Source organism: Coregonus clupeaformis, chromosome 13, assembly GCF_020615455.1.
Source record: "Coregonus clupeaformis isolate EN_2021a chromosome 13, ASM2061545v1, whole genome shotgun sequence".
NCBI lineage: Eukaryota > Metazoa > Chordata > Actinopteri > Salmoniformes > Salmonidae > Coregonus > Coregonus clupeaformis.
In genome coordinates, this window is record NC_059204.1 from 52,970,343 (window position 1) to 52,995,944 (window position 25,602).

At 42.5% G+C, this 25,602-nt stretch overlaps 1 protein-coding gene across 2 annotated transcripts in view; it reads left to right on the forward strand.

Annotated features, from left to right (window-relative positions):
- LOC121579736 (stromal interaction molecule 1) overlaps positions 1–25,602 on the forward strand; it is a 142,215-nt gene that overhangs the window by 51,499 nt on the left and 65,114 nt on the right. For both annotated transcript variants that reach the window (XM_041894586.2, XM_041894587.2), the window contains exons 3-7: positions 3,590–3,720; positions 4,993–5,107; positions 5,559–5,670; positions 12,100–12,215; positions 24,387–24,564. In XM_041894586.2, the coding sequence (XP_041750520.2) occupies positions 3,590–3,720; positions 4,993–5,107; positions 5,559–5,670; positions 12,100–12,215; positions 24,387–24,564 (652 nt within the window). The remainder of the gene's footprint in view (positions 1–3,589; positions 3,721–4,992; positions 5,108–5,558; positions 5,671–12,099; positions 12,216–24,386; positions 24,565–25,602) is intronic.

Sequence of the window (25,602 nt, forward strand, 5' to 3'; positions counted from 1 at the left end):
TCTATCCACCTCTTTCTCTGCTCCCTCACTGGCTCTAGTGTATGGTGGCACTTGTGTGTTTCATGGATTGCAGTAGGGGGCAATCCATATTGCATATATTTGGGTATTATTCTACACACTGGCTATTATTTGAATGAGCTCCGCCACCAAACAAGACCAAATTTGGTTGGGCCGTACCAGAACAAATCGGAACCAATCATAGATGTCTACTTTTCACAAGTTAGTATATCAAAGTACAGCACAGTATAGCTCAGTAGAGTACAGTACAGTACATTACTGAACAGTAGAATATAGTAGAGTAGAGTTCAGTACAGTATAGTCAACTCTAGTGTGCTCTACTGTGTACTGTACTTAACTTTACTCCACTCTATTCTACTCTACTGAATTCTACTCTGCTTGTATTTACTATACTGTACTCTACTGTGCTCTACTGTACTGTAATGTACTGTACTTTACTGTACTGTGCTGTACTCTAATGTGCTCTACTGTAATGTACTGTACTGTACTCTACTGTGCTGTACAAACTTGTGAAACTTAGATGTCTATGATTGGTTCAGATTTGGACCGGACCAAATCTGAAACATTAATGGACGTCTATGTTTAGGCCAAATGAAGGTCGGTCCAGACGTCTGTGAACATTGAAATCAAGGCTGGTCCGAAGTATGTGGACGTTGAAATCGAAGCCAGGGCGGACTGACCAAATTTATACTAATTTTAGACATCAACGGACGTCCGGTGTCGGTCAGTGCTCAGTGGGTATGCTGCTTACAGTAAACGGAAAGAGAGGGGGCTCATGGGTAGGTGTCAGTAAGAGCCGGGACAGGTGGCATTATGTGGAGAGAGAGAAGAGAGGGAGGGAGGGAGAGGGAGGGGATGTCCAGACATTTCACACTCTTGCGTTGACCACCAGATGACAGAAAGTCATAGCAGGTGACCCAACTGTGGTTTGTGACTTCTACGATTTCCCATTGTAGCCATTTCAATTGCAGAAATTCTGTTACTGATTTTTTCAGAAATTCTGTTAGATTTTTTTATCATTTAATAATTAATTTAAAAAATCTGTAAGTAATTGATAGATCTACCTTTACTTGTTACTTCTGTGAATGTTTATTATCCTCCCTCATGAGGGAGAGAAATTAGAAAATAGATATGTGGCTTTTTGGTAACGGAATTTCAAGGCAGAAGACAAGGTTTCTTAAACTTACAGAAGGCAGAAAAAATTATCCCAAACTAAATATGTGTTGCTATTAGTTGGCAGGGGTCTTTACTTCAACATTATTGAGTTTGGATTTATTTCTAATACCTTTTAAGACTTTTTCTGCTAGATGGTTTCAAAGACCCCTTCTCCATCTGTTTGACAAGAAATCAAAGCCTTTGCTTATTCCTACTTTTTAGGATGGAAAATGGTTGAAAAATGTATATACGTCTTAATAAATAAATAAAAAATAGACTTAGCTTTCATTTGACACCCAATTTGACATGCTCCCACGAACTTCACATGTTGGTGCTCATGAGTCCTTTTACATGGAAATGACCTAGGCTATATAGCTAGAATGGTTTTGGCTGTGTGAGTGTGCAAGGCTGTTTCTAGGATTTGAGGACATTTGGGGCTTAGCCCAAAGCTCAATGGGGAACCCTAGTAGGCGGATCCGGGGGTCTCCCCCGGAAGAAAGAAAATGGAATTTGAACAGCTAAATGCATCAATCTGGTGCACTTTGTGATGAACATTGAGAGGTTAAATATTCTAAGAATGTAAAATTACAACAACAAAAACTACAAGAATAAACTAATGTCAATTATATTCAAAAGCGAATACAATATAAAGACATTCCGGTAATTTGCCCCTTCCCACCTGCCACAGCAGACACTGCCAGTGTTCAATTACAGTAGCTACTGTGGGTCTCTCTACTCTGGAACAAATATGCCTACATCTACAGTGTATTGCCAAAAACTTCCACTTAACAACTTCAAACATTGACTCTGACCTGTTCAATGCTTAAAGAATCCCACAGTTAGCAAGCTCTCTCTCTCACACACACACACACACACACAGTACAACATACACTGAGTATATAAAACATTAAGGACACCTTCCTAACCCCCCAAACTGAGCAATCGGGGCAGAAGGGCCTTGGTCAGGAACCCAATGGTCACTGACAGAGCTCCAGAGTTCCTCTGTGGAGATGTGAGAACCTTCCAGAAGGACAACCATCTCTGCTACACTCCACCAATTAGGCCTTTATGGTAGAGTGGCCAGACAGAAGCCAATCCTCAGGAAAAGGGACATGACAGTCTGCTTGGAGTTTGCCAAAAGGTACCTAAAGACTCTCAGACCATGGGAAACAAGATTCTCTGGTCTGATGAAACCAAGATTGAACTCTTTGGCCTGAATTCCAAGTGTCACGTCTGGAGGAAACCTGACACCATCCCTACGGTGAAGCATGGTGGGGGCAGCATCATGCTGTGGGGATGTATGCTGTGGGGATGTTTTTCAGTGGCAGGGATTGGGAGACTAGTCAGGATTGAGGGAAAGATGAACGGAGCAAAGTACAGAGAGATCCTTGATGAAAACCTGCTCCAGAGTGCTCAGGACCTCAGAGTGGGGCGACGGTTGACCTTACATTTTCATTTTAGTCATTTAGCAGATGACCTTCCAACAGAACAACGGCCCTAAGCACACAGCCAAGACAATGCAGGAGTGGCTTTGGGACAAGTCTCTGAATGTCCTTGAATGGCCCAGCCAGAGCCCGGACTTGAACCCGATCTAACATCTCTGAAGAGACCTGAAAATAGCTGTGCAGCAATGCTCCCCATCCAACCTGACAGAGCTTGAGAGGATCTGCAGAGAAGGTGTGCCAAATACAGGTGTGCCAAGCTTGTAGCGTCATATCCAAGAAGACTCGAGGTTGTAATCGCTGCCAAAGGTGCTTCAACAAAGTACTGAGTAAAGGGTCTGAATAGTTATGTAAATGTAATATTTTTAATACATTTGCAAAAATTCTAAAAAACAGTTTTTGCTTTGTCATTATGGGGTATTATGTGTAGACTGTTGAGGAAATTTTAGAATAAGACTGTAAAAGTCAAGGGGTCTGAATACTTTCCAAATGCACAGCACTGTATTGTTTTCCCAATGGGGACTGTGTGTGGTTCCTAGTCTATTAATACCTGTTTATTTTATAGTTAGATCATGAGGTCTAACCCCATAGCCCTGCACATTCACTTGGCCAATACTACACGCACGCACACATGCATTGTGTGCACACACATACTTAGAAATGCGTAGTAATTTCCTCCCTCTGTCAGTTCCCCTGAAGGCCACTTTGTTGGCTGTGTTGATGGATGGGTTGAAATTAGCCTAGTGTAAACAGATGCTGTTTGCCTCTCTAACTTTCTCCCTCTCTCACGCTTTTTCTCTCTCTCCCCCCCCTCTCTCTCTCATTCTTTCTCACAACTCCCCTCTCTCCCTCCCTCTCTTACTTTCTCTCTCTCCCTCTCGCTCTTTCCCTCCCTATCTCTCTCTCCCCACCCTTCCCCCTCCCTCTCCCCCTCTCTCTCTGCCCCCACTCTCTCCCCCTCCCTCTCTCCATAGAACTGTGTATGATAGATGTGATTCTATGCCAGGATCAGAACGCTTTGCTGAGTTACGAGGCGATCCGTAGCATCCACAAACTGATGGACGATGATGCCGATGGAGCCGTGGACATGAGCGAGACAGACGGGGTGAGATACACACATAACAATGCACACACATCCACACACAAACACACTGTACTCTCTCTGAAGGTCAGGGCCACATTAAAACTCAAGGCTGTTTTATCGAGAGGTGTCAGTTTCCTGGACTCCAAATTAGATGAAAACCAGCACTAGGGGTGGGAATTGCCAGGGACATCACGTTACGATATTACCACAATACTTAGGTGCCGATATAATATGTATTGTGATTCTCATGATTCTATATGTATTGCGATTCGATACTGTGATTTTATTGCAGTTTGATGTTCCAAACATATTGCTGAGTGTACAAAACATTAAGAACACCTGCTCTTTCCATGACGTAGATTGACCAGGTGAATCCAGGTGAATGCTATGATTCCTTATTGATGTCACAGGTTTGTGTCAAGAACTGCAACATTGCTGGGTTTTTCACACTCAACAGTTTCCTGTGTGTATCAAGAATGATCCACCACCCAAAGGACATCCAGCCAACTTGACACAACTATGGGAAGCATTGGATTCAACATGGGGCCGCATCCCTGTGGAACGCTTTCGACACCTTATAAAACCTGCCCCAACGAATTGAGGCTGTTCTGAGGGCAAAAGGGGGTGCAACTCAATATTAGGAAGGTGTTCTTAATGTTTTGTACACTCAGTATATGTCTGCTGCAGAAAGACAAGAGAAAGCATGAGAAGTGAGTTTTGATCAGTCATGGAAAAAAAGTGCTCAAAACAGGTTGGCTCACTATTTAAAAAGAAGATGGAGAACAAGCTATAGGATTACATTTTTTATAAATTAAATTGATAGTTGGAGTCAAAGTATCTATATAATATCGGCCAAAATAATATTACAAAATGTAACTGTATCCTCCTGCCCCCTGTCCTCTCTGTCACCCCCCCCGCCTCCCTCCCTCCTTATCCTCACACCTGTACTCTCCCCATGATCCCCCCAACCTCCCTGTCCCTATGTGTCACTCCAAACCCTCTGGCAGCGCTCTGAACAGCTCTCCTAATCCTGTGTGTTTCTTGTGTGTGTGTTTCTGTGTGTTTCTCGTGTGTGTGTGTTTTTGTGGCTGAGGATATGAACAGTTGTTCACAATGTAAGGCAAAACACACAGTAGCGGTATGTAATTCTCTCTCTCTCTCTCTCTCTCTCTCTCTCTCTCTCTCTCTCTCTCTCTCTCTCTCTCTCTCTCTCTCTCTCTCTCTCTCTCTCTCTCTCTCTCTCTCTCTCTCTCTCTCTCTCTCTCTCTCTCTCTCTCTCTCTCTCTCTCTCAGTTCCTGAGGGAGGATCTGAAGTACCATGACCCCAAAGGAAAACACAACAGTTTCCATGGAGCAGACCTGCTCATCAGTGTAGAGGACATGTGGAACGTATGGAGGGCCTCGGACGGTACGGAGGGAATGAGGGAGGTGGGTGGGAAGGGGGTATCTGGGAGGGAGCGAAGAGGGATTGTGGAGGAGGGAGGGTAAGCCTGAGACCGTTCACACTGTCATAAATCCAGGTGTATCTGGTTTGTCCATTGGGACAGCCAGTCCTCCAATAGGCTGTTTTGTGTTAATGAGTGTGGGGTGCGTTGGGACAGCTGTTTGTGTTAGAGCAGATTAGCATGGTAGATACAGAGAGACAGAGTAGGCCCCAGATAGACAGGGGCTACGTCCCAAATGGCACTCAAGTCTCTATTTAGTGCACTACTTTTGACCAGGGCCCATGCGGCTCTGTTCAAAAGTAGGGCACTCTATAGGGAATAGGGTGCCATTTGGGACAAAGACAGAGATCCGCCAGTGCTCTTACTCAATTAATCTTCCCTTGTGTATGTGTGTGTGTGTGTGTGTGTGTGTAGTGTACAACTGGACAGTGGTGGAGGTGGAAGACTGGCTCATACACTATGTGGAGCTCCCTCTGTATGTGGACACCTTCAGGAAGCACAATCTGGACGGAAAGGCCTTACCCAGGTAACACACACACGCCTCATACAGACACACGGGTCGTTCTTGAATTGCGGGGGCATTTGCGTCCCTTTGCCTTTGCAACCATGAAAAACACTTTACAATGACAAATAGTTACACACAGTAGTGTGTATTCATGGATACCAAGGGAAGCCAGGCTCCCCCAAAAAATGTACCAATAAAAAAACATAAATTAATTTTTATTTCGTCACTCTGTGTTTCACAATTTTCCTTCAATTCGCAAGAGGCTGAATGTATATCACAGGAGAAGCATCCGAGTGAGCGAAACAGTGCCCCTCTGTCTCTCTACGTGTAGGCCATCTATCTGATGCTGTCTGGTCCAAATGAGTATGACATTGTTGCCGCCCATAGCATTGAAGGCAAGGGAAGCCAGCGAGCATCTGGCCTCCCTTGACAATTTTTTTTATAAAACAGCGTTGAGCTAAACTGAGCGAGCTCAACTATGAATGGTTCTGGCGCACCTAAAAAAGTGTCAAGGGAAGCCAGCTTGGATTTGGCATCACTCCTATGAAATCCCATTGAGAGCATACATCATTGACAGAAAAACTTGAATTGTTGCATCTCGTTGTGTTGTTGTCCTCCGGTGGCTAGCTAGCCAGCTAGCTAAAATTGGCCCTTTCCTAAATTAACCGTGGATGGAGATAGGGATTTGGACTTGTGGTTTTACTTAATTCTCCGTACTGACCAATGATTATAACGGCGATTCTGATCCAACCATTCATTCATACATTGTTGTGCCCCTGGCCTGAGAGGATGGAAGTTCAATATGTAGCTAAATGTACAGTACCAGTCAAAAGTTTGGACACACCTACTCATTCTAGGGTTTTTCTTTATTTTTACTATTTTCTACATTGTAGAATAATAGTGAAGACATCAAAACTATGAAATAACACATATGGAATCATGTAGTAACCAAAAAAGTGTTAAACAAATCAAAATATATTTTATATTTGAGATTCTTCAAAGTAGCCACCCTTTGCCTTGATGACAGCTTTGCACACTCTTGGCATTCTCTCAATCAGCTTCATGAGGTAGTCACCTGGAATGCATTTCAATTAACAGGTGTGCCTTGTTAAAAGTTAATTTGTGGAATTTCTTTACTTCTTAATGCGTTTGAGCCAGTCAGTCGCAAAAACCATCAAGCGCTATGATGAAACTGGCTCTCATGAGGAACGCAACAGGAAAGGAAGACCCAGAGTTACCTCTGCTGCAGAGGATGTTCATTAGAGTTAACTGCATCTCAGATTGCAGCCCAAATAAATGCTTCACAGAGTTCAAGTCACAGACACATCTCAACATCAACTGTTCAGAGGAGACTGTGTGTATCAGGCCTTCATGGTCGAATTGCTGCAAAGAAACCACTACTAAAGGACACCAATGAGAAGAAGAGACTTGCTTGGGCCAAGAAACACGAGCAATGGACATTAGACCGGTGGAAATCTGTCATTTGGTCTGATGAGTCCAAATTTGAGATTTTTGGTTCCAACTGCCATGTCTTTGTGAGACGCAGAGTAGGTGAACGGATGATCTCTGCATGTGTGGTTCCCACCATGAAGCATGGAGGAGGAGGTGTGATGGTGTGGGGGTGCTTTGCTGGTGACACTGTCTGTGATTTATTTAGAATTCAAGGCACACTTAACCAGCATGGCTACCACAGCATTCTGTAGTGATACGCCATCCCATCTGGTTTGGGCTTAGTGGGACTAACATTTGTTTTTCAACAGGACAATGACCCAACACACCTCCAGGCTGTGTAAGGGCTATTTGACCAAGAAGGAGAGTGATGAAGTGCTGCATCAGATGACCTGGCCTCCACAATCACCCGACCTCAACCCAATTGAGATGGTTTGGGATGAGTCAGAACGCAGAGTGAAGGAAAACAGCCAACAATTGCTCAGCATATGTGGGAACTCCTTCAAGACTGTTGGAAAAGCATTCCAGGTTAAGCTGGTTGAGCAAATGCCAAGAGTGTGCAAAGCTATCATCAAGACAAAGGGTGGCTACTTTGAAGAATCTCAAATATAAAATATATTTTGATTTGTTTAACACTTTTTTGGTTACTACATGATTCTATATGTGTTATTTCATAGTTTTGATGTCTTCACTATTATTCTACAATTTAGAAAAAGTAAAAATAAAGAAAACCCCTTGAATGAGTAGATGAGTCCAAACTTTGACTGGTACTGTAGAAGGCTAATGTTAACTAGCTAATGTTGCCCCTGAATGGCAGTTAGGCTAGCGAGCAAGGACAACAAAAAGTGTGTACTGTGTGACAGTGATAGACCGTTTCGTCAACATGAAAGAGAGGAGGATGGCATTGGCGTTTCTCTACAAGTTGGGTGAGTCAACATGTTTTTGTTTTTATACTAACACACACACACAGAAATCAGAACCATGTACGGCCACATCACTATATTAGACTAAGTAGAGGTGATTTGATGATGTTGAAATGTGGAAGTTGAAATGGTGCTGGAATAGTGAACTCTCTGTGGTTCTAAATCAATAATTGTTTAATGGTTCGAAAATGTCGGAAACATTAACTTGCTTGACCATGCTACCATCAGTCCTGTGTCATGCCAACAGTAAAGCATCCTGACAACATTCATGTGTGGGGTTGATTCTCAGCCAAGGGAGTGGGCTCACTCACAATTTTGCCTAAGAACACAGCCATGAATAAAGAATGGTACCAACACATCCTCAGAGAGCAACTTCTCCCAACCATCCAAGAAAAGTTTGGTGACGAACAATGCCTTTTCCAGCATGATGGAGCACCTTGCCATAAGGCAAAAGTGATTACTAAGTGGCTTGGGGAACAAAACATTGACATTTTGGGTCCATGGCCAGGAAACTCCCCAGACCTTAATCCCATTGAGAACTTGTGGTCAATCCTCAAGAGGCGGGTGGACAAACAAAACCCCACAAATTCTGACAAACTCCAAGCATTGATTATGCAAGAATGGGCTGCCATCAGTCAGGATGTGGCCCAGAAGTTAATTGACAGCATGCCAGGGCGGATTGAAGAGGTCTTGAAAAAGAAGGGTCAACACTGCAAATATTGACTCTTTGCATAAACTTAATGTAATTGTCAATAAAAGCCTTTGACATTTATGGAATGCTTGTAATTATACTTCAGTATACCATAGTAACATCTGACAAAAATATATAAAAACACTGAAGCAGCAAACTTTGTGAAGACCAATACTTGTGTCATTCTCAACACTTTTGACCACGACTGTAGACCTTACCGTGAAATGCTTACTTACAAGCCCTTAAACAACAACGCAGCTTTAAGAAAAATAAGAGTTAAGAGTTTTTAGAATAAATAAACTAAAGTAAAAAATAATGGCTTGGGGGTAGAAGCTGTTAAGAAGCCTTTTGGACCTAGACTTGGCACTCCGGTACCGCTTGCCGTGTGGTAGCAGAGAGAACAGTCTATGACTAGGGTGGCTGGAGTCTTTGACAATTTCTAGGGCCTTCCTCTGACACCGCCTGGTATAGAGGTCCTGGATGGAAGGAAGCTTGGCCCCAGTGATGTACTGGGCTGTACGCACTACCCTCTGTAGTGCCTTGTGGTCGGAGGCCGAGGAGTTGCCATACCAGGCAGTGATGCAACCAGTCAGGATACTCTTGATGGTGCAGCTGTATAATTTTTGGACGATCTGTGGACCCATGCTAAATCTTTTCAGTCTCCTGAGGGGGAATAGTCTTTGTCGTGCCCTCTTCACAACTGTCTTGGTGTGTTTGGACCATGATAGTTTGTTGGTGATGTGGACACCAAGGATCTTGAAGCTCTCAACCTCCTCCACTACAGCCCCGTCGATGAGAATGGGGTCGTGCTCGGTCCTCTTCTTTTTCCTGTAGTCCACAAACATCTCCTTTGTCTTGATCACGTTGAGGGAGAGGTTGTTATCCTGGCACCACACGGCCAGGTCTCTGACCTCTGCCCTATAGGCTTTCTTATCGTTGTCGGTGATCAGGCCTACCACTGTTGTGTCGTCGGCAAACTTAATGATGGTGTTGGAGTCGTGCCTGGTCATGCAGTCATGGGTGAACAGGGAGTACAGGAGGGGACTGAGCACGCACACCTGAGGGGCACCTGTGTTGTTACCTACCCTTACCACCTTGGGGGGGGGGGGCGCATCAGGAAGTCCAGGATCCAGTTGCAGAGGGAGGTGTTTAGTCCCAGGGTCCTTAGCTTAGTGATGAGCTTTGAGGGTACTATGGTGTTGAACGCTGAGCTGTAGTCAATGAATAGCATTCTCACATAGGTGTTCCTTTTGTCCAGGTGGGAAAGGGCAGTGTGGAGTGCAATAGAGATTGCATCATCTGTGGATCTGTTAGGGCGGTATTCAAATTGGAGTGGGTCTAGGGTTTCTGGTGTAATAGAGTTGATGTGAGCCATGACCAGCCTTTCAAAGCACTTCATGGCTACAGACTTGATTGGAGTCCACCTGTGGTAAATTCAATTGATTGGACATTATTTGGAAAGGCACACACCTGTCTATATAGGGTCCCACAGTTGATAGTGCATGTCAGAGCAAAAACTAAGCCATGAGCTTGAAGGAATTGTCCATAGAGCTCCGAGACGGGATTGTGTCGAGGCACATATCTGGGGAAGGTTACCAAAACATTTCTGCAGCATTGAAGGTCCCCAAGAACACAGTGGCCTCCATCATTATTAAATCGAAGAAGTTTGGAACCACCAAGACTCTAGGAAGAGCTGGCTGCCCTGCCAAACTGAGCAATCGGGGGAGAAGGGCCTTGGTCAGGAACCTAATGGTCACTCTGATAGAGCTCCAGAGTTCCTCTGTGGAGATGGGAGAACCTTCCAGAAGGACAACCATCTCTGCAGCACCACCAATCAGGCCTTTATGGTAGAGTGATTAGATGGAAGCCACTCCTCAGTAAAAGGCACATGACTGCCCGCTTGAAGTATGCCAAAAGGCACCTAAAGGACTCTCAGACCATGAGAAACAAGATTACCTGCTCTGGTGAAACCAAGATTGAACTCTTTGGCCTGAATGCCAAGCGTCACGTCTGGAGGAAACCTGGCACCATCCCTATGATGAAATATGGTGGTGGCAGCATCATGCTGTGGGGATGTTTTTCAGTGGCAGGGACTAGGAGACTAGTCAGGATCGAGGGAAAGATGAACGGAGCAAAGTACAGAGAGAGTCCAAGAGGACAACAACCCTAAGCACACAGCCAAGACAACAAAGGAGTGTCTTCGGGACAATGTCCAGAGCCCGGACTTGAACCCGATCAAACATCTCTGGAGAGACCTGAAAATAGCTGTGTAGTGACACTCCCCATCCAACCTGACAGAGCTTGAGAGGATCTACAAAGAAGAATGGGAGAAACTCCCCAAATACAGGTGTGCCAAGCTTTTAGTGTCATACCCAAGAAGACTCCAGGCTGTAATCGCTGCCAAAGGTGCTTCAACAAAGTACTGAGTAAAGGGTCTGAATACTTTTATTTTTATTTTTTAGCGAACATTTCTGAAAACCAGTTTTTGCTTTGTCATTAATGGTTATTGTGTGTAGATTGATGAGAAAAAAACTACAATTTAATCAATTTTAGAATAAGGCTGTAACGTAACAACGTGGAAAAAGTCAAGGGGTCTGAATACTTTCCGAATGCACTGTATTGTATCAGAAAGAGAAGTTTCTAAAACACTTACCTTTGCCAATTAACTCAAAATGTAGAAGGTGAGTTATATTTTAAAATATCACTTTTCTAAGAATAGCCGCTGTTCCATGCGTTCCACAAGTGAGCATGTGGCAGCATATAGCCCAGGCTACTATGCAAAGACTAGTAACATATTAAAACATATCAAAATATGCTATTCTGTTCTTTTCAAATAAATGTTCTTATTTCCATAATGTTTCTCGAGGCCAGGCATTTCTAGTGTTAAAGAAAATTATTAGCTAAGCACACCCTTTTAGTGTGTCATAGATTTGAGGATTCCATTGATCATTTGGTGTGTCTTATTCCAATGTGTCACTTGGTGTTACTCAATTTAAATTAAGGGAAATAACATTATGATAAAAATGATAAACCATATCACTTTAGTAAATTATTTTTAAAGGGTTAATGACCTTAGATTTGGGCATCTGTGGAGGCTGTTGAGACATTTAAAAAAAAACTCAATAACCTACAATTTTTCTTTGGTGTTACCCCCTACTGGTGGCACAATGTTATCAAGGTTTAAAAAAATAATAATGTCATTAAGATGCCATATTAGTTGATTTAGAATGGGAACCTGTACCCAATTACATTTAAATAAAAAAATAAAAAATGCCATGCCCAAATGCCACCACAATTCAAGAACCAGCCACACACATACACCTTATACCATACACACACACTTCTCTCATCTCTCCTCCTTACTCCCTCTCTCCTCTCTTCCCTCAGGTTGGCAGTAAAGAACACCACTCTCACTCTGTCCGTTCTGAAGATTATTGACCGGAGTCACGCCCAGAAACTACAGCTTAAAGCTCTGGACACCGTGCTGTTCGGACCACCACTCAGTGAGTGTCTCTGAGTGTGTGCGTGTGTGTGCGTGTGTGGGGTTGATATGTGAATTCCTGTCTGACCTTGTCTGCTCTCTGCTGTACGCTGTCTATTTACTGTGTCTGTGTTTGGAATAGCCTGACATCCCTGAAATAGACGTAGATATATAGACATAGAAACATGTGACTCGATTAAGGAAACTAGGCGTATGTTGTGGGTCACTACCTCACAGGAGAGCCATTTGAACGTAAACCTTTTTTTAAAATCAAAATGTGTTTTTTTGGGAGAAATGCCTTCTGGAACATGTGAACTTTCATGTGCCTTAATAATAAACGTGTATGCCATCTATAAATACGAATACAATTGTTAAATTACGAGCCTAGTTGGTTTAGCCACAGAAAATGACAGCAACCTTCCCACTAGCCATGATTGGCTGAGACATGTGTGGGCTGGACAAGCCGAGAGATGAGTTCGGATTGGTCTGCCGTATAGCACACTTCTGTCTATTTGAGCTGGTCAGTATGTGTAGGTAATCCTGTCTAACGTGGCTTTTCTTTTAAATATATCGCTTATTAGAACTGCATAAGTGTTGCTCTTCAGTTTCTGGAGGACCGCGTTTTGAAATCAGTGGAATTAGTGTATGATAGCTAAGGAGATGGAGAAAACACCTGTCTCCGGATTACATCTTCAAACTAAGAGCAACCATGGCATCCGTGACAGGGAGAAGCGTCCAACCATGATGTATACGGGTAAGATAGTCTAGCTAGCTACATTTTCAGATATTACACATTTCTAATGTTGGCAGAAAGTCATTTTCATTTCAAGTTAAAGTGTACTGTTAGATAGCAAGCTAACGTTAGCTGACTGGCTCGCTAGCTAACGTTATGTGTATGATCTTATTATTCGTATCTCAGAGCCATTTGCTTGGCTAGTTATAGCCTAATGTTAGCTAGCTAACATTGAACCTGGTTGGTTAGCTACCTGCAGATTCATGTAGGGTAGTAACGACATGAGTTGGGATTATGGTTCATTGTTTAGCTAGCTAGCTAGCTACATGTCTTAACAAAAGACTCCACTATGCAAGTATCCATTTCAATAGAATGTCACTGCGACAACTGTTGATAGACGTAGCTGGTAAATTTGCTCTGGCTATCTACTCCAATTTCAGAGCACAGGTAAGATAGTTTAGCTAGATAAATTTTCAGATATTACTCATTTCTAATTTGTCTGAAAGTCATTTTCATTTCAAGTTAAAGTGTACTGTTAGATAGCTAGCTAACGTTAGCTGGCTGGTCCTCTAGCTAACGTTACGTGTATGATCTTATTATTCGTATCTCAGAGCCATTTGCTTTGCTAGTTATAGCCTAATGTTAGCTAGCTAACATTGAACGGGTTGGTTAGCTACCTGCAGATTCATGCAGGGTAGTAACGTCATGAGTTGGGATTATGGTTAATTGTTTAGCTAGCCAGCTAAATTTCTTAATAAAAGACTCCACTATGCAAGTAACCATTTCAATAGAATGTTCATGATGTCAATGCAACAATTGTTGATAGATGTAGCTGGTAAATTTGCTCTGGCTACCTACTCCGATTTCAGAGCACTCTCGTCTGATTGTGCCAGAGCGCAGAATAACTGCCGAATTTATGAACGCTCAACACACGTTGAATATGGCCGGTGTCAGTAAATGTTGGCAAGAAAGCGTTATTAAATTGTTACTAGTAGCACAGTTGCAGTCATCAACGCTCTGGATAACATAAAAACAGCATAACTAGCTATGCTAGGGCGAATAAAATGGTCAAAGTGAGCTGTTCTCTCATTTGTGTCTGGAAGTAGCTAGCAAGCTAACCAACGTTAGATTGGGTGCTTGACTGCTGTTGTTAGGACAGAACGCTCGGATCAACCCTACTCCTTGGCCAGTGCGCTCTGAACGCTCCGAGAGCGAAACATTCTGAATTTACGAACGGATAATCTGAAAACGCTCTGAGTTTATGGGCAGGGCAATAGTTTAAGAGGGTGTGAACGATGCTGAATGGGTGTAGACAAAGAAGAGCTCTCCAGTCGGTGATCCCATACATTTTCCATACGCACAAAAAGCTTATTTCTCTCAAATTTGGTGCACACATTTGTTTACCTCCCTGTTAGTGAGCATTTATCTTTTGCCTAGATAATCCATCCACCTGACAGGTGTGGCATAACAAGAAGTTGATTAAACAGCTTGATCATTACACAGTTGCACTTTGTGCTGGGACAATAAAAAGGCACTCTAAAATGTGCATTTTGTCACACAACACAATGCCTCAGATGTCTAAGGTTTTGAGGGAGCGTGCAATTGGCATGCTGACTGCAGGAATGTCCACCAGAGATGGTTCCAGAGAATTGAATGTTAATTTCTACCATAAGCCGCCTCCAACGTTGTTTTAAAGAATTTGGCAGTACGTTCAACCAGCCTCAAAACTGCAGACCACGTGTAACCACACCAGCACATCCAGCTTCTTCACCTTAGGGATCATCTGAAACCAGTCACCCGGGGTTTGCACAAGTTAAGAATTTCTGCACAAACTGTCAAAATCCATCTCAGGGAAGCACATCTGCGTGCTTGTCATCCTCACCAGGGTCTTGACCTGACTGCAGTTCAGTGTCGTAACTGACTTCAGTGGGCAAATGCTCTCCTTCGATGGCCACTGGCATGCTGCAGAAGTGTGCTCTTTACGGATGAATCCCGGTTTCAACTGTACCGGGCAGATGGCAGACAGCGTGTGTGGCGTCTTTTGGGCGAGCGGTTTGCTGATGTCAACGTTGTGACATTAAGGGCTGTAAGTAAGCATTTCACGGTAATGTCTACACCTGTTGTATTCAGCGCATGTGGCAAATAAAATTTGATTTTGATTTGATTTGATTTTAACAGAGTGCCCCATGGTGGCGGTGGGGTTATGGTATAGGCAGGCATAAGCTACAGACAATGAACACAATTGCATTTTATCGATGGCAATTTGAAGATACCGTGACGAGATCCTAAGGCCCATTGTCTTGCCATTCATCCACCGCCATCGTGTCATGTTTCAGCATGATAATGCACGGCCCCATGTCACAAGGATCTGTACACAATTTCTTGAAGCTGAAAATGTCCCAGTTCTTCCATGGCCTGCATACTCAGACATGTCACCCATTGAGCATGTTTGGGATGCTCTCGATCGACGTGTACAACGGCATGTTCCAGTTTCATCCAATATCCAGCAACTTCGCACAGCCATTGAAGAGGAGTGGGACAACATTCAACAGCCTGATTAACTCCAATGCGAAGGAGATGTGTCATGCTGCATGAGGTAAATCGTGGTCACACCAGATACTGACTGGTTTTCTGATACACGCCCCTATCTTTTTTTTTAAGTATCTGTGACCAGTACATATCTGTATTCCCAGTCATGTGGGCCTAATGAATTTATTTCAATTGACTGATTTCCTTATATGAACTGTAACTCAGTAAAATCTTTGTAATTGTTGCAATATTGCATTTATATTTTTGTTCAGTGTAGATATAGACATAAATGTAGATATAGATGTAAACATAGACATAGACATACTTTAGACAAATATATACAGTTGAAGTCGGAAGTTTACATACACTTAGTTTGGAGTCATTAAAACTCGTTTTTCAACCACTCCACAAATTTCTTGTTAACAAACTATAGTTTTGGCAAGTCGGTTAGGACATCTACTTTGTGCATGACACACGTAATTTTTCCAACAATTGTTTACAGACAGATTATTTCACTTATAATTCACTGTATCACAATTCCAGTGGGTCAGAAGTTAACATACAATAAATTGACTGTGCCTTTAAACAGCTTGGAAAAATTCCAGAAAATGATGTCATGGCTTTAGAAGCTTCTGATAGGCTAATTGACATCATTTGAGTCAATTGGAGGTGTACCTGTGGATGTATTTCAAGACCTACCTTCAAACTCAGTGCCTCTTTGCTTGACATCATGGGAAAATCAAAAGAAATCAGCCAAGACCTCAGAAAATAAATTGTAGATCTCCACAAGTCTGGTTCATCCTTGGGAGCAATTTCCAAATGCCTGAAGGTACCACGTTCATCTGTACAAACAATAGTACGCACGTATAAACACCATGGGACCACGCAGCCGTCATACCGCTCAGGAAGGAGACGCGTTCTGTCTCCTAGAGTTGAACGTACTTTGGTGCGAAAAGTGCAAATCAATCCCAGAACAACAGCAAAGGACCTTGTGAAGATGCTGGAGGAAACAGGTACAAAAGTATCTATATCCACAGTCAAACAAGTCCTATATCGACATAACCTGAAAGGCCGCTCAGCAAGGAAGAAGCCACTGCTCCAAAACCGCCATAAAAAAGCCAGACTACGGTTTGCAACTGCACATGGGTACAAATATCGTACTTTTTGGAGAAATGTCCTCTGGTCTGATGAAACAAAAATAGAACTGTTTGGCCATAATGACCATCGTTATGTTTGGAGGAAAAAGGGGGTGCTTGCAAGCCGAAGAACACCATCCCAACCGTGAAGCATGGGGGTGGCAGCATCATGCGGTGGGGGTGCTTTGCTGCAGGAGGGACTGATGCACTTCACAAAATAGATGGCATCATGAGGAAGGAAAATGATGTGGATATATTGAAGCAACATCTCAAGACATCAGTCAGGATGTTAAAGCTTGGTCGCAAATGGGTCTTCCAAATGGACAATGACCCAACGCATACTTCCAAAGTTGTGGCAAAATGGCTTAAGTACAACAAAGTCAAGGTATTGGAGTGGCCATCACAAAGCCCTCAATCTTATAGAAAATGTGTGGGCAGAACTGAAAAAGCATGTGTGAGCAAGGAGGCCTACAAACCTGACTCAGTTACACCAGCTCTGTCAGGAGGAATGGGCCAAAATTCACCCAACTTATTGTGGGAAGCTTGTGGAAGGCTACCCGAAACGTTTGACCCAAGTTAAACAATGCTACCAAATACTAATTGAGTGTATGTAAACTTCTTACCCACTGGGAATGTGATGAAATAAATAAAAGCTGAAATAAATCATTCTCTCTACTATTATTCTGACATTTCACATTCGTAAAATAAAGTGGTGATCCTAACTGACCTAAGACAGGGAATTTTTACTAGGATTAAATGTCAGGAATTGTGAAAAACTGAGTTTAAATGTATTTGGCTAAGGTCTGTCACTTGAACTCTGTGAAGCATTTATTTGGGCTGCAATTTCTGAGGCTGGTAACTCTAATGAACTCTAATAACTCTGGGTCTTCCTTTCCTGTGGCAGGCCTCATGAGAGCCTGTTTCATCATATCGCTTGATGTTTTTTGCGACTGCACTTGAAGAAACTTTCAAAGTTCTTGAAACGTTCCATATTGACTGAGCTTCATGTCTTAAATGATGGACTGTCGTTTCTCTTTGCTTATTTGAGCTGTTCTTGCCATAATATGGACTTGGGTCTTTTATACCACCCCTACTTTGTCACAACACAAGTGATTGGCTCAAACACATTAAGACGGAAAGAAATTCCACAAATGAACATTTAACAAGTGTCGTGACGTGACTCTCATTATTGTGTTTACTATTATTTAACGAATAATTATCTACCATGTTTAATTGTTACTAGATTAAATTAATCATTAACCGAATTAACTCTAAAGATATCTAGATATCTCTTATCGTTTAACAGTAATTTATTAATGATTTACCTCATAACAGTCTCATTCTGAAAGTCGTAGACTCTTTAAGCCTGCACGCACCCGGGTCTTACTGATCTTTCCGTACCACACAAATTGATTTCATTATTTATTTACTAACTAATTAAAAATGATAACACAAGATACAAACACGTACACGGTATAGGTAGGGATTAGAAACTTAATACAATGGAAACGGGTCCCTAGTGGACTAACACAATATGACACTTGTTACAAAAGATGGAGAGAGAGAGAGAGAGAGAGAGAGAGAGAGAGAGAGAGAGAGAGAGAGAGAGAGAGAGAGAGAGAGAGAGAGAGAGAGAGAGAGAGAGAGGAGGGGGGGGGGGGGGGGGGGGGGGGGGGGGGGGGGGGGGGGGGGGGGGGGGGGGGGGGGGGGGGGGGGGGGGGGGGGGGGGGGGGAGGGGGGGGGAGAGAGGAAAAAACCTTAGATACACATGGACCTATGCTCACAGTAATCCAAATACTTTGCCCCGAACTGCCGCCTGTTTGGGAATAAAAGCAATGCATGTATTTACGTGTTGGAGATCTTCGTCGTGTATATCTGTTGGACCCAGGCCTTCGTGGGAAGGGGTCGATTGGGCCTTCTCTTTCGGATGTAAGGCTCAGATTGTCCACAATGCCCTCCTTCTTTGTTGTCTGCTGGTCATGGGTGCACCTCAGCCACGCTCAAGGTCCTAAACGATATAATAACCGCGATCGATAAAAGACAGTACTGTGCAGCCGTCTTCATCGACCTGGCCAAGGCTTTTGACTCTGTCAACGCTTTCTTATTGGCAGACTAAATAGCCTTGGTTTCTCAAATGACTACCTCGCCTGGTTCACCAACTACTTCTCAGATAGAGTTCAATGTGTCAAATCGGAGGGCCTGTTGTCTGGACCTCTGGCAGTCTCTATCGGGGTGCCACAGGGTTCAATTCTCGGGCCGACTCTATTCTCTGTGTATATCAATGATGTCGCTCTTGCTGCTGGTGACTCTCAGATCAACCTCTATGCAGACGACACCATTTTGTATACATCTGGCCCTTCATTGGACACTGTGTTAACAAACCTCCAAACGAGCTTCAATGCCATACAACACTCCTTCAGTAGCCTCCAACTGCTCTTAAACACTAGTAAAACTAAATGCATGTTCTTTAATCGAACGCTGCTTGCACCCGCCCGCCCGACTAGAATCACTACTCTCGGCGGGTCTGTGGACAACTACAAATACCTAGGTGTCTGGTTAGACCGTAAACTCTCCTTCCAGACTCACATTAAGCATCTCCAATCCAAAGTTACATCTAGAATCGGCTTCCTTTTTCACAACAAAGCCTTCTTCACTCATGCTGCTAAACATGCCCTCGTAAAACTGACTATCCTACCGATCCTTGACTTCGGCGATGTCATTTACAAAATAGCTTCCAACACTCTACTCAGCAAATTGGATGTAGTCTATCACAGTGCCATCCGTTTTGTCACCAAAGCACCATATACTACCCACCATTGTGACCTGTACGCTCTTGTTGGCTGGCCCTCACTACATATTATATTCGTCGCCAAACCCACTGGCTCCAGGTCATCTATAAATCACTTCTAGGCAAATCCCTGCCTTATCTTAGATCATTGGTCACCATAGCAACACCCACCCGTAGTATGCATTCCAGCAGGTATATCTCACTGGTCATCCCCAAAGCCAACACCTGCTTTGGCCGCCATTCCTTCCAGTTCTCTGCTGCAAATGACTGGAACGAACTGCAAAAATCTCTGAAGCTGGAGACACTTATCTCCCTCACTAACTTTAAGCATCAGTTGTCAGAGCAGCTTACTGATCACTGCACCTGTACACAGCCCATCTGTAATTAGCCCACCCAACTACCTCATCCCCATATTGTTATTTACATTGTTATTTATTTTGCTCATTTGCACCCCAGTATCTCTATTTGCACATCATCTTCTGCACATCTATCACTCTAGTGTTAATACTAAATTGTAATTATTTTGCACTATGGCCTATTTATTGCCTTACCTCCATAACTTACTACATTTGCACACTCTGTATATAGATTTTCTATTGTGTTATTGACTGTACGTTTGGTTTATTCCATATGTAACTCTGTGTTGTTGTTGTTTTATCGCACTGCTTTTGCTTTATCTTGGCCAGGTCGCAGTTGTAAATGAGAACTTGTTCTCAACTGGCTTACATGGTTAAATTTATATTAAAATAAATTGTAGAATAATAGTGAAGACATCAAAACTATGAAATAACACATATGGAATCATGTAGTAACCCAAGAAAGTGTTAAACAAATCAAAATATATTTTATATTTTAAAGATTCTTCAAATAGCCACCCTTTGCCTTGATGACAGCTTTGCACACTCTTGGCATTCTCTCAACCAGCTTCACCTGGAATGCTTTTCCAACAGTCTTGAAATAGTTCACACATATGCTGAGCACTTGTTGGCTGCTTTTCCTTCACTCTGCGGTCCGACTCATCCCAAACCATCTCAATTGGGTTGAGGTCAGGGGATTGTGGAGGCCAGGTCATCTGATGCAGCACCCCATCACTCTCCTTCTTGGTAATTAGCCCTTACACAGCCTGGAGGTGTGTTGGGTCATTGTCAAGTGAAATAATCTGTCTGTAAACAATTGTTGGAAATATTACTTGTGTCATGCACAAAGTGGATGTCCTAACCGACTTGCCAAAACTATAGTTTGTTAACAAGAAATTTGTGGAGTGGTTGAAAAACGAGTTTAAATGACTCCAACCTAAGCGTATGTAATCTTCCGACTTCAACTGTAAGTGGATGGGTCACTACTGTCTAGACATGTACACATATTCATGAAATAAAATAGATGGCCGTAATCATCCCCAGACACACCTGGCTAATTTGATGGGTCATGTATTTATCAGGCTGTCAGTCTTTTGTTTAGACATGTAGCTAGCTAGCTAGCTAAACAATGAACCGGCATAATCCCAACATTCTACTACCAATACATACATTGTCATAGCTGTAGTATGAATCTACAGGTAGCTATAGCTAACAAACTAGGTTCAATGTTAGCTAGCTAACATTAGGCAATAACTGGCAATGCAGATGGATTTTTGATTCAAATAATATTACACATAATGTTAGTTAGCGAGCCAGCAAGCTAACGTACGCTTTAACTTGCAATAAAAACAACTTTCTTACAAAATGTGAAACTTATATTTGAAAATGTAGCTAGACTCTTACCCGTATACATGGATGAATGCTTCACGGCAGACTGGAACCATTTAACTCAGTTTTGTTTGTAGCTACATCTTGTATGGCCAGCGTTGTGTAAAGTCATTCCGGTTCACACTGACTGTGGCGTGTGCAGAAAGTAGCCCATCACTTTTTCCAACTGATCTGTCAATAGCGCCTGCTAAATTCAGGGCATCAATGTTGTTGAGAAAAGTAGCAAAACGTTTGTAGTTCTCGATAGCTAACGTTATATCTTTCAAAAACGGTGTGGTAAAAAGGACTGTCAACACATACTGAACAGCTCACGTTATAGACAGAAGCTTGCTACATGGCAGACCAATCCAAACTCATCTCCCGAAATGTCCAGCCCATCCATTATCTCAGCAAATCATGGCTAGCGGGAAGGTTCCTGTCTTTTTCCACGGCTAAACCAACTAGGCTCGTAATTTAATATCTTTATTTGTATTTATGGATGGAATACAAGTTTGTTATTAAGGCACATGAACGTTCACATGTTCCACATGTTCCGAAAACGCATTTGGAATAAAATAAAAAAAAAGTTCAAATGCCGCTCCTGTGAAGTAGTGACGTGCGATTATAGGAATGAGTGGTTTTGGGCTGATTTTTCCTTTAAAGTCTGTAACTGTTTTAAAGTCACCATTGGCCTCATGGTGGTTCCTTCCTCTCCGGCAACTGAGTTAGGAAGGACACCTGTATATTTGTAGTGATTGGCTGTATTGATACACCATCCAAAGTGTAATTAATAACTTCACCATGCTCAAAGGGATTTTATTATATTATTATTATTTTTTTTTAACCCATTCACTGCTCGACTGAGAGACCTTACAGATAATTATATGTGTGGGGTACAGAGATGAGGTAGTAATTCAAAAATAATGTTAAACACTATTATTACACACAGAGTGAGTCCATACAACTTATTATGTGACTTGTTAAGGACATATTTACTCCTGAACTTATTTATATTTATTGACTCAAGACATTTCAGCTTTTCATTTTTTATTAATTTGTAAAAATGTCTACAAATATAACTCCACTTTGACATTATGGGGTATTTTAAATTCAGGCGGTAACACAACAAAATGTGGAAAAGGTCAAGGGGTGTGAATACTTTCTGAGGGCATATACAATACCCCTTGACTTGTTACAGCATGAACTTCAAATTTATGAAAAAAAAATGTACATCTACACACAATACCCCATAATAACAATGTTGAACATTTTGTTTGCAAATGTATTGAAAAGGAAGTTCAGAAATATCTCATTTACATAAGTATGCACACCCCTGAGTAAATACTTTGTAGAAGCCCTTTTGGCGGCGATAACAGTGTAAAGTCGTCTTGGGTATGTCTGTATCAGCTTTGTACATCTGGATTTGGGGATTGTCACACGTTGTTCCTTGCAGATTTTCTCAAGCTCTGTTAAGTTAGATGGGGAACGGCGGTGAACAGCAATCTTCAAGTCTTTCCACAGATTTACAATGGGAATCAAGTCTGGGCTTTGGCCTGGCCACTCAAGGACTTTCATATTATTTTTTAACAAACTCCAGTCTTTCACATGCCTTTTTTACAAACTCCAGGCGTGCTGTCATGTGCATTTTTCTCAGGTGTGGCTTCCGTCTAGACAATAATAAAGCCTAGATTGGTGAAGTGCTGTAGAAACTGTTCTGTCAGGTTCTCCCATCTCAGCCAAGGAACTCTGTAGTTCTGTCAGGGTGGTCATTAGGTTCTTGGTCACCTCCCTGACCAAGGTCATTCTTGCCCAGTTGCTCAGTTTGGTCGGACAGCCAGCTCTAGACAGGGTCTGGGTAGTTCCATCGTTTTCTCATTTCCCAATGATGGAGACCAGTGTGCTCTTGGAAACTTTCAACACTCTAGAAATTGTTTTATTCCCTTCCCCAGATATGTGCCTGATCACAATTCTATCTCTGAAGTTCTACGGACAGTTCCTTGGACTTCATGGTATAGTTTCTGCCCTGACATGCACTGTCAACTGTGGGACCTTATATAGACAGGTGTGTTTCTTTCTAAATCATATCCAAACAATTGAATTGGCCACAGGTGGAATCAAGTTGTAGTGACGTCTCAAGGATGATCAAAGGAAACTGGATGCACCTGAGCTCAATTTGGAGTGTCATAGCAAAAGGGTGTGAATACTTATGTAAATGAAATATAACTTTAAATAGCCAATAGGGCACAGCTCTCCCTTGCTGTGTACCACATGGGTCGCATCAGCCAGGTTAGGTGTCACTGCTGCCACTGTAAAATCGATAGTCAAGTGAGTGAGTCACATACAAGGAAGGGAACAGAACCAGAGCAGCAGCTCTTTATATTTTAATTTTATAATTTAATATTCACCTGTATTTGATTTTCATTACTATTTACAATTTTATTCATTTAATTTTTAAATAAAAATCTTCACTCAAATTAGGAAAATAGCCTATACAAGGTCATGACCTAGGTGTCCTCAGTGCTAATTATAGCCCTGACTGACATGTTTTGTACCTGTTTTGGGTCTGGTTGTCTTTGGGTCTATTCAGGTCCAAGTCAAACTTTTTGGACCCGTGAAGACCTTTAGTCAACAGCATTCATTCATTGCTCTGCCAACCTTAAACAAACAATAGGCAACATTTCCAGTAATCTCACTTTAGACACACCTGTTTATGCACACATTTTGTTCCACAGAGGTTACTGTATGTCACTCTGTGTAGCCTACAGTGCAACCATCACTTGTCTTATGATCAGATCTTTATCACTCTCCATACACCCATTGTATAAACATCCCCCTCAATGCCATAAGAAAGGAAACTTCCTTCCCACAAACAAAGGCATCAGATCAATCAAATGAAATGTATTTTATAAAGCACTTTTTACATCAGCAGTTTTCACAAAGTGCTTTACAGATACCCGGCCTAAAACCCCAAAGAGCAAGCAATGCATAGGCAGAAGCACAGTGGGCAGGAAAAACTCCCTAGGAGGCAGGAACCTAGGAAGAAACCTGGAGAGGAACCAGGCTCAGAGGGGTGGCCAGTCCTCTTCAGATCAGAATACAATTTGGGTTCTCAACACATGTGAAATCAACTTCAAATGAAACAAACCATGTCTGTTTCTGTCCCTCTCTCTCTCTCTCTCTCTCTCTCTCTCTCTCTCTCTCTCTCTCTCTCTCTCTCTCTCTCTCTCTCTCTCTCTCTCTCTCTGTCTCTCTGTCTCTCTCTCTCTCTCTCTCTCTCTGGCAGTGAGCAGACACAGCTACCTGAAGGACCTGATGTTGGTGGTCTCCATAGTGATGGCACTGGGTGGCTGCTGGTTTGCTTACATCCAGAACCGCAGCTCCAAAGACCACCTGGGCAAGATGATGATGGACCTGGAGGGCCTACAGAGAGCAGAGCAGAGCCTGCATGACCTGCAGGAGAAGTCAGTCACATTACACACACATGTACACCTGGAGGGACTGCAGAGAGCAGAGCCTCACGTACATACACACAGATACACACACACACACACACACACACACAGAGACATAAACACATGTATTTAACTTGAGTGTATGTGTGCATGTGTGGGTATTGTACAGGGTCAGCAAAAAGTGTGTGTGTGTGTGCTTGCGTAACTATACTTGTGGGGACCAGAAGTCCCTACAAGAATTGTAAACAAACAAACATTTGACCAACTGGAGAAATTTTGTTAGTCCCCACAAGGTCAAATGATATTTCTAAATTTAGACATGTAGCTAGCTAGCTAAACAATGAACCGGCATAATCCCAACATACTACTACCAATACATACATTGTCATAGCTGTAGTATGAATCTGCAGATAGCTAAAGCTAACAAACTAGGTTCAATGTTAGCTAGCTAACATTAGGCAAGAACTGGCAATGCAGATGGATTTCTGATTCGAATAATATTACACGTAATGTTAGTTAGCGAACCAGCAAGCTAACGTTTGCTAGCTAACTAACAGTACGCTTTAACTTGCAATAAAAACGACTTTCTTACAAAATTTGAAACTTACAGTGAGGGAAAAAAGTATTTGATCCCCTGCTGATTTTGTACATTTGCCCACTGACAAAGACATGATCAGTCTATAATTTTAATGGTAGGTTTATTTGAACGGTGAGAGACAGAATAACAACAAAAAAATCCAGAAAAACGCATGTCAAAAATGTTATGAATTGATTAGCATTTTAATGAGGGAAATAAGTATTTGACCCCTCTGCAAAACATGACTTAGTACTTGGTGGCAAAACCCTTGTTGGCAATCACAGAGGTCAGACGTTTCTTGTAGTTTGCCACCAGGTTTGTACACATCTCAGGAGGGATTTTGTTCCACTCCTCTTTACAGATCTTCTCCAAGTCATTAAGGTTTCGTGGCTGACTTTTGGCAACTCAAACCTTCAGCTCCCTCCACATATTTTCTATGGGATTAAGGTCTGGAGACTGGCTAGGCCACT